The sequence below is a fragment of the Bolinopsis microptera genome, chromosome 2, assembly GCF_026151205.1.
Source record: "Bolinopsis microptera isolate Bmic1 chromosome 2, MBARI_Bmic_1.0, whole genome shotgun sequence".
NCBI classification, from domain to species: domain Eukaryota; kingdom Metazoa; phylum Ctenophora; class Tentaculata; order Lobata; family Bolinopsidae; genus Bolinopsis; species Bolinopsis microptera.
Window position 1 is genome coordinate 10,688,226 of NC_087073.1, and position 10,912 is coordinate 10,699,137.

The 10,912-nt window shown below is 38.6% G+C and overlaps 1 protein-coding gene across 1 annotated transcript; it reads left to right on the plus strand.

The window, feature by feature from the left end:
• Positions 1-8,205: 8,205 nt before the first annotated feature.
• LOC134826773 (lysosomal thioesterase PPT2-like) lies at positions 8,206-9,131 on the plus strand. The gene is given in 2 exon segments (XM_063839271.1): positions 8,206-8,753; positions 8,755-9,131. Coding segments are annotated over 2 exon segments (810 nt in total). The 5' UTR covers positions 8,206-8,320.
• The last annotated feature ends 1,781 nt before the right edge of the window (positions 9,132-10,912 follow it).

The window sequence follows — 10,912 nt, forward strand, 5'->3', positions numbered from 1 at the left end:
TCGCTAGAGGTGATACTTTTTCAACAGCACGCTTGTAACCGTGCGTCACGTCAAGTTTAATTTTCGCACGCTTGATTGAGCCCGGTAGTCATTACCTGGGGACCTCAGGCTATTATGTTCATAAACATAGATATTATGTTCATAAACATAGAATAGAGATTCGGCTTGTAGCGCGATGCGTTACTGTGCCGCGCCGCGCACTCAATGAGGCTTCTCACAGCGAGATCGGCGAAATGCGCTACTGTTCCGCGCCGAGCTGCGATGAATTGACATCGTCAATTAAAGATTCGGCGGAATGACAGGCTGAGCGCGGCCCAGTAAGGTAGCCATGTCGACCACATTAATTTGCAAAGTTAAAAAGCTTTGTAGGTTTACTACTACTATACAACCTACCAGGACGCGCGCCGAGTTGGATATATATGAAACAGATATTTTACGAGTATCACCCGTTAAAAAAAAGCTGTGATCTTTTATTTAATCCAAAATCAAACTTTTCGATTTAATTCAAAATCTAAGTTGTCCCAAATTTTGCTCTTTGGGAGCTAACTTTAAATTTACGAAACGGAAATTTTATTGAAAACCGACATGTAGAAAAATCTCGAAGATCGAATGTAGAGTGATTTGGATTTAATTTTATTAACGGATGTTACTTGTTTAAATTTCTTCGAAGTAGCACGCGCAACTTTCTTCTCGAAATGTTGTGGGGTGATTCGGAATCAGCGTCCAAAATACACCGATTCTGATCAATTTCACACCCAAAGGACCTTTTCACAAGAATTAGAATTTTCTCAAAATTTGGGCGAGCGATTTAGTAGAAGTGGAATGATTTGGCACGCTCGACTTTTGACTTTGATACAAATTATATCGTATATTACACGTTCAACTTTTTATACCACTTCTCGCAATATATAATACGTGAGAGGAGCGAGCAATATACTAGCAAGCTAGGTAAATACCTTCAAAAGTATAATTGTACAGACAGATCTGTTTAAAAAATCGATTTACCGACACAAAAAGCTTCCAAAGGATTTTTGATTAACACACGTTGTATACTTGATCAGACCCAATAAAAGTCACCCCAAGAACAACCAGAGACATCTGTTCTTAAACCTCCAGGTAATCTGGTTATTGAAAAGATCAGCCCAAACCTGATATCAGCTTTAGAATCATCGAACCTCAGAGAGAGCCCCAGCAGTCCAATGAGCCCTCTGTACAAGTCCTTTCCCCGTGCTGAAGAGTCTGCTGAAGAACTTGAAATCCAGGATAAACCTACAGTAAAACAACGGGCTTCAAAGAGTGATTGTCCTTGCCGATCAACATCAGATGGTAAGGAATGGAAGTTCAAGTGTACCAGATGTTTTCAGCACTGGCATGCTTCCTGTTGCAATCTCAAGGGTGCTAACAACATTCAGCACGATACACCTCTTGAAGCTTCTCTGAATATTATTCTCTCAGAATGGCTATGTCCATGGTGTTTCGATACATCATTCCCCAGACCAGGCTCCAGCATGTCAGCCAAGATGGACAACAACCTAAAGAGCTCTGTAGACTACAGCCAGAACATACAGGCTATATCAGATGCTATTTCTAATGCTGTTGGTAACAGTATGCCTACTGTGGAGATTGTATCCCTGGAGACAAGACTGAAGAAGCTGAGTCAAGAGATTCATGAATTTCAGCAGTCCAGAAGTCCATCTGAAGCACCACCTGCTACAGAAATCCCCCTCCCTAAATGCACAGAACCTCCAGTGTGTGATTACCTGGTCGATGTGCTAAGTGCTGAGATCCTCAAAGAAGTTACAGAGTTTCTCCTGGAGAGCCAAGCTAGCAATAAGTTCATCCCGAAGAATGGAAGACAGGTCCTCAAGTTTGGGGAAGACTACTCTTATACTGGTGATTCAGACCCACCCCTATCCCCCACAATCCCAGCACCCCTTGCCTCAGCCATAGACGGAGTTACATCAAAGTGCAGACTGACCCATAAGCCCAACTCCATCCTAATAAACTACTACCCTCCCTCAGTTGATACCACCACTAGTAGCAAGTTCCCTTTTCACTCTGACGATGAGTCTGAGATTATTGCTAACTCAGAAATTGCTACTATCAGCATAGGCGACGTCAGGAAGGTGTGCTTTAAGTGCATCCATGAGACCGGAAACGAAAGCCTTAACTGAGTATGTTCATAGTGTGAGTCCAGAATCTAACTCAGTGTATGTGATGACACGATCGTCACAAGCCTGGTATCGTCACGGTATTGATGAAACAGGTCCTGCTGAAACTCAGTCTTCTGTGCAGACAGGAAGGTTCTCCATCACACTGAGAACTGTGAGCAAACAGTTTAGCCGGAGCTGCATCATCATGGGCGACTCTAACACCAAGCCCATCAAGTTCGGTGTCGGTACTGGAACCCTTGGACAGTCCTTCCCAGGTGAACGTGTTAAAGCCAACAAGGTCAGTGCAATAGACCCTAAGCTCTGCATTGGTTATAGCAACGTCATCTTAGTTTGTGGGACCAACGATCTACGAGTTGAAAATGTGCAGTCACCTGGTGATATACACCAGCTGGTAGACATTCTCCACCTGAAAATCCAGCAGATCCAGAAACTGTGCCCTAAGGCGAAGTTGTTTGTCACAGCAGTTTTCCCGTCTAGACTCCCTAAGATGAATAAAAACATTATGGCATTCAACAGCTTGGTTGATGAAATGTTGTACTCTAGCTTTAACCAGAATGTATGGCACCTTGGTGTTGGCCACTTTTTAGACGGTAAAGGGTTGCTTGCTATGAAACTCACGAGAAATGGTGATGAAATCCATCTCGGAGAGCTTGGTATTGCTAAATTTGTGAGATGTCTGAAACAGTGGGTGTATGTGAGGGAGAGACAGGAGAGAGTAAGACAAAGGAAGGCCACCCGACCAGTGGGAGTTTATCCCACTTAGTTTATCATGATTATGAAACTTATTAAAGATGTGTGCGACCCCTGTAGTAAATACATTAATATTGGCCAGCCACTCTTAGAATGTGAAAATTGCAGCAAAGTTGTTCATACTAAGTGCTTCAGATCCGCGAAATTTACAAGCAAAAACGGTCTATGGATGTGTAGTGATTGCTGTAGTACAATAGAAGATAGGTATTGCCCATTTCCAAGCAGCCAAAGATATGATGATTCAGATAAATTCTATGATACAAACAACCAGGAAGATGTCACCATAGCTAAATTCTCTTCAATACTTGAAGACTGTAAGCGTTACACAAAACAAGAACTAGCAAACTCAATCAGCAAACTTTTTCCTGAGAAAAATAAAAATTCTGCTTATCTGCCTGCTCTGTTTTGCAATATAGATGGGTTTGCTAGTAATTTTGACAGCTTTTTAATAGAACATAAGACCCTCCCATGTAATTTTGATGTCATTGGATTGGCTGAGACCAACATCGATCCAAGCCAACAAGGCTTATACCAAATCCCCTCCTATACAACATTTTGTCAAGTACCATTCCCTGATAAGAAAAAAGGAACAGGAGTATCCTTATATGTCTCTGATCAGCTGAATGCTGTAGTAATCGAAAATCTATCTCACTGTACAAAAGATATTGAGTGCTTATTTGTTGAAATTACTCTTAGCTCGGGTGATAAACTGACATATGGGGTTGCTTATCGTCCTCCAAATGGCTGTAGTGAGACCTTTTGTCAAACTCTTGAGGATATATCTAAGCAGTTGGCTGGTAAAAAGTTCCATATTCTTGGCGATTTTAACTCTAACCTCCTCAATGTACAAACCTCCAGCCAGTTATTTGAGGACACGTTACTTCGTAACAATATGTATCCTACTATATCACTTGCTACCCACTTCCGTCCTAACTGTAAAAACTCATGTATTGACAATATCCTCACATCAGAGATAGATCATGTACTTCTCTCCGGTGTATTGAATGATAGGATTGGTGACCATGCCTTTATATTCACCTTCACGTCAATTCCTACCGAAAACAGTACTGAAAAACTTAAACATGTTCGCTACTATGATTATTCAAGTTCCAAACTCACTAATTTTGTTAATGAACTCGAGGTGAAGGTGAATGACTTAACTCCCTCGGTAAACTTCAATGAGTTCTTGGACTGCTTCAATGAAACACTTGATAAACACTGTAAGCTTGACGTACCAAAAGTTACCAAAAGGACTCCCAAACTCAACCCGTGGATTACCGATGGAATCATTGTCTCAGTTGAAAGAAAACATGAACTCTGTAGAGACTGGTCAAGCACTGTAACAAATAGAAACCCTGAGGGTAATGTACTGCTCTATAAAGTCTTCAGTGACTACCGAAGAATGCTTAAAAGTATTATCAAGGTCGCCAAACGATCGTACTACTGCAATGAAATCCATAAAAATATAGAAAACAGCAAAAAAACGTGGCAGATAATCAATGAGCTCAGGGGCAAGAAAAAGAAGCAAACTAAGCCTCCCTTTATCATAAACAACGAACGAATCATGAATCGTAGAGTCATAGCCAATGGATTCAACTCTTACTTTGTTTCTATTGCCCCTAAGCTCAATGAAACACTTAGTAGCAGTGAGGCCTCTGGTTTACCAATTCTCCCTATAAAAACATTCTATGATTTCCTTGGAAAGACTAATGAAAAATCGATTATGTTAGAAGACTGTACACCTTATGAGATAACGGAAATAATAAAAGGATTTGAAAATGGAAAAGCAAGTGATATTCCTGTTAGTGTAATCAAAAGATCATCTCACGTAATTACACCGATCCTTAGTCGATACATCAACATCTTAATGTCTAATGGCACGTTCCCCGACGTTTTAAAGACTGGTAGAATAACTCCTGTATTTAAGAAGGGAAACCCTGAAGAGATAGAAAACTACCGCCCAATCTCTACTCTCTCTATATTTGGTAAAATCTTTGAAAAGATCATTTACTCAAGAATATATTCGTTTGTTAGCTCACAGGGTATAATATCTAAAACACAATTTGGCTTCAGGCAGTCACACTCTACTTCACATGCAGTTAATCACTCAGTAAACCTTATAACTGAATCTCTAAAACTTAAGCATCATGTCTTAGGCATATTCATAGACCTTAGCAAAGCTTTTGATACAATAGATCATGGTACATTACTTGTCAAATTACAGGGCTATGGGATACGTGGGGTGGCAAATGATCTTATAAAAAGTTACTTAACAAATAGATCACAATATACTGAAGTTGTTGGTGAGAAATCTGACGCCTTGAAAATACAGTTTGGAGTCCCTCAGGGTTCGATTCTTGGACCTCTCTTATTTCTCCTATATATTAATGATATCGCCAACAGCTCCAATTTGGGATCATTTGTCACCTTCGCTGATGACACCAATATATTTGTGACTGGGAAATCTAAAAAGGAGGCATATATTATATGTGTGGTAATTCTCTTTTAGCTAGTTTATATTCCTACATGCGAGCAAACAAACTCCATGTCAACTTGTCTAAATGCTGTTTCATTCACTTTAAACCAGCATCGTCCTCCCAGACTGACAATAATTCTGAATATACTCTAACCATTGATAACTTTCCAATAAAACAAGTTGCATCTGCTAAGTTTCTGGGAGTCGTCATCGATGAAAAGCTAACCTGGGAAGAACATATAAAATCACTTAGGCGTTCTCTCAGCCATGCAACATCAACTCTCTGCCGCCTACGCTGCTCCCTCCCAGATTTCTTACACCGCCAGTTGTATTACACTCTATTTGAATCACACCTCTCCTATTGTATCACGGTTTGGGGTGGGGCAGCCAAAACTCGTATAAGTTCTGTATTCAAAGCACAAAAATATTGTCTCAGGGTATAGTACTGTTTGGCGACAGGGAGGCATACCTAGATAAATTTAAGACCTGTGCTCGTGCTCGACCGTTTGGCAACCAAAATCTGAACAAAAAATGTTTCTTGAAAGAGCACACGAAACCTTTGTTCAAGGAACACGGAATACTTGCCGTCCAAAACCTGTAAACTTACCATTGTTTCCTTGAGCTCTATAAAATCATGAAATTCCGTGCTCCGATTTCCCTCCATGAAAATTTCACCTGCTCAAGTAGGAAACCCACCCTTATACTAAGCCAAGCAGACCCCCCTGACAACTTCAATAGCAGAACGACTCGTATTTGGAACGTAATTGTGCCTAAGCTTGGTATACGTGACTACTGTCTAAGTGTGGCCTGCCTGAAGTCTAGGATGAAGCAATCACTGCTCGTCAACCAGCATAACCATGCTGATCTTGATTGGACAAACAAAGATTTCGAATGCTCTAATCTAAATTTTGACATTAAGTCTACCCTAGGGTCCACACATCCAAAATGATTATCTTGAAATTGAAAATTAGCTGGGTGTGCATTTTCCTTTGTCTTACTAACGTGTGTAAGCGCAGTGTAGTGAGAAAGTGTTTTTAACAGATTTATTATTAGACTTAGGATTATGATTTTTAATATATTACATTGATATAAGATTTATTTTTGATAGGTACTTAATAAAGTTGATGAATTTCCCTCCCTATTAAAATTTTAAACCCATTTAGTGAAAATTGATAAACGAAGATCTAGATATTGATACATATTATAACCAACATTGCTTATATTCTGCCTTGTAAACAAAGAGCAAATCTTCTTAATGCCTTCTTCCTGTCCTAAAACTAAAACTTCATCCTATTAAAGTAAAGGCCAGTTGTTACCACAAGCTATTATACCGTCCCTCTCAAAAACATGCCTCAGCCTCCATCAAAAACAATTTTAGTTTTCAGTCCTTCTAGTTTCCAAAAATCTACCGAGCTAGTGTTCTGGTGTGCACAAAAGCCCCTAAGCCCGTGCATTCCTTGCCCCCGCTAGCTGCCAGTCCTTGACAAACTTCCAATAGCAAAGATCAACTAGTCATTTACAAATTGAGCACTATACAATTTTAATTGTTTTAAATATTTGACTTTGTAAAATGAGCTAAAACATTGATTTATTAGTTTCATTGAAAAAAAAAGTTTCATTGAAAGTTAGTAGTGCATCGCGCTACAAACAGTAATATTGCTATGTTGCAGGCTCACTAGAGACCTGATATCGCTTACTCAAGTTAAATTACAGTATTTTTATTTAACGGATGTTACTTGTACACAAAAACACTTTTGTATCCAGTCATTAATGGAAAAATAACTTATTGTTATCATTATTGCAATGATATTGAACGTAACAGTTCGTTTCGTTTTTGTCTAGGGAGCAAGCAAACTTGCCACATCCAGGATCGAGATCGGAATATACAAAGTGGCCCAGAGTAAATGACCACCCTGTATTATACCAGAAATTAGGCAGGATGCTAGGATATGATACATACTTAACTACCTGCCCTATCCTTAATTTATATATTACCAAGGGTATGATTTTTTACTTCAGTTTCTAAAATTTGTACCATATTTATAGCATTTTATAGCATCTATTGTATTGGTTAATTCATTTTTCGAGGGAGTCTATCCTTATAGCCAGACAATTACCATTGCTGAAATTATCTGTAAATACATAAACATATTTAAATGCTCATTTGGTATATGACTTTTTGTCCCCTGTCCTTAAGAAAACAAGAAAGTCCAAAAATCTCGCTAAATTCCAAATTCGCCAGACTCTATAATACATAAGTGTGGCAGGCAGTATCTTCTGTGTTTTATGAAAACCTGGATATCTATTGTCCAAGATTGAAGGTACCAGTTACCGACTTTTAGTTTAGGTGTTAGAAGGTGGTAGAAAAGGTAGACATGAATTGATACCACACGTTGCATTTAATCTTGTGATGTAGTCATATGTAAAAACTAAAAGTGGTGTTAATAAATTAAATACCGAAGTGGCGAAATGATAGAACCTAAAAGTTGGCGAGCAAAATGCTTTTTAAAATGCTTATAACATTGCCATTAAACAGTTTTAAGTCTGATTTACAGCTGCTGGATTTGAAAAGTTGCAGTTTCTATTGTGTCTATTGAAAATTTTCATGTCTGTGTTCACTGTTCTGGTTAACTGGTAGTCAACAATAACTTGTCGATGGTATTTTTCTCACTTTCCTGCCAAACATCTGTTCAGATGAAAGGTAGTTAACAGAAACTTGTCAATGGTATTTTTCTCACTTTCCTGCCAAACATCTGTTCAGTTGAATGCTATTTCTGAGCTATATAAAAAGTATGAGACACATGTACGTGGTCAGTATTTTTTCTAGAAAATTTCAAAGATGTTCAGTGCAGTGTTTTTCTTGGTCTTCTTAGGCCAGGTCCTTGGTTCAAAAGTCGGTATTCTGCACATGCATGGAATAATGGAAAGCTACAAGCAGCATTTTGGATTCAAACAGTTCATTGAAAAAGAGACTAGGATCCCAGTGCACCTGATCAATGCTTACAATGGCATTACCAGTATTACCCCCATCAAATACCAAGCGAAGGACATATTGAAGGATGTAAAAGAAATTGCGTCCCAATACGACCAGATCATTGCAGTGGGCTACTCACAGGGAGGCATTATTTGGCGCACCATGATAGAAATGTGGGAGGATCACAATGTGGTCCTCTTCATCTCTCTAGCTTCTCCTCAACATGGTGTTTATGGTACTCCTCCTTTGTTGGAAATGTTCGTGCCTTTCTTGGACATGTTTTCTCGCAGTAAGACAATATATAAGATCGGATACTCCAAATTCGGCCAAACATTGAGCCTTTTTAACTACTATCTTGACCCAACACATTACAAACTCTACCTGAAAGGAAACAAGTTTTTTCCCTGAACTTAATAACGAGACTGGAACTGCCGCTGAAAAAGAGCTAAGAAAGAAAAACTTTCTGAAATTGTCCAAATTAGTTTTAATTGGAGGACCAGGTGAGAACGTGATCGACCCCTGGCAATCCACAGTATTTGGGTACTACACAAAGTATGGATTCGATAAAGGAATGATCCCGATGGAAGAATCTAGATTCTTTGTTGAGGATTTGTTTGGGCTGAGGAGTTTGGCAGAGAGAGGAGATCTAATGAAGTGTGTCTACCCTGGCATTGATCACTTAAAGTTCAGGGACGACCCTAACATGCTCAGAAGATGTGTCATTCCTGCTTTGAGACCATACTATAATTTAGTGTAAATCATTCTATTTCAATTCAATAATCTGATTTTTAACTTGTGTTGATAATATAACTGATGATTAAATGCGAAATTAAATTCACTAATTTATGCTACAGAGTGGGATACTCTTAACACATAACGCTTCCTGGTGTGAAGGGAAGAGGCCGCTTCCCTATGTTACTGTTTGCTAACAAATACTGGGGTAGGTTTGCTATATAGTGTTTCTCAGAGATGGCTATAAATTATGCCAATAAATATCCAGCATTTGGACTGAAAACAATTTAGGGAATTAATCAATAATACTGTTTACTGACCAATACTGGGGTAGGTTTGCTATAGTGTTTCTCAGAGGTGGCTATAAATTATGCCAATAAATATCCAGCATTTGGACTGAAAACAATTTAGGGAATTGATCAATAATACTGTTTACTGACCAATACTGGGGTAGGTTTGCTATAGTGTTTCTCAGAGATGGCTATAAATTATGCCAATAAATATCCAGCATTTGGACTGAAAACAATTATAAATTATGCCAATAAATATCCAGCATTTGGACTGAAAACAAGAATTTCGCCGCGGTAATACCACGCACGATCAAATTTCCCTACTGCATACAATTAAATTGTTCTACTTTATTGTATCCCAGAGTGGTGTTTGGCGCATGTACAATGTAATAAACGTTTATATTATATTAGGCGTGCAGAACTTGAAAAATCCTGCGCGCATCTGAGGTGTCGCCGTCGATCTGTATGTGGTTTGGTTGTAGATCATTTCATACTTTGCGCGGTTTTGTTTCGTGTTAACAATAACGATATGCGTATCATGTCACGTCATATTACTGCATCGTATGCCAACTTATTGACTGTAATAAAATATGCTGTCTCGTCTTAGTTATTATTTGTATCTAACATAAACTAAAACATTTTGATTCTTACTCGACACATCACAGCACCATCGACTTTCGAGCCTTTTATTTGATATAGGATTCTTGTTAAAAGCATACCACAATCTTGATATTATAGTTGCTTCTTGAATGTAACTGTGAAGTAACATTTGTTCTCAACTATGTATTCCAATGCTTTCTACCATTCAGTGTCGATTAACTGTTAAATAATCAGCCCACAGCCACGAGTTTATCAGCTGACATCATAATTTTATTTGTTTTGACTTGCTGAATTTTATCACTCGGTAATTTGTTAAGCTTGTTTCACACAAATAACACCTATATTGATGATTGATCCGTTTGTAACAGTCGTCAAGCACCAAAAACTGGTTGCTATGCCTGTAATTAATTAACTCATAACCAGCGTCGCGCGCGCAAAATAGACTCCTTTTATACACATAATTATAGGGGAGTGGTCTATATTGCGAAGGAGCAGACTTTTGTCGACACCGTAGGACCGTCGGGCCACCTCATATATCCAAACCCGATTACTTATTCCCTACGATCTTTTTGCCTTCGGCAAGAGTAGGGAAAAAAATTTAGGGAATTAATCAATAATACTGTTTACTAACCAATACTGGAGTAGGTTTGCTATAGTGTTTCTCAGAGATGGCTATACATTATGCCAATAAATATCCAGCATGTGGACTGAAAGCAATTTAGGGAATTAATCAATAATACTGTTTGCTAACCAATACTGGGGTAGGTTTGCTATAGTGTTTCTCAGAGATGGCTATAAATTATGCTAATAAATATCCACTCGAGTGAATATTTATGTAAACCTTTAGCTTTGTAAGTTTAATTTTAGTTCCTACCTCAGTTGTCACTGATGATATCATGGTTTTGTATGATTGAAA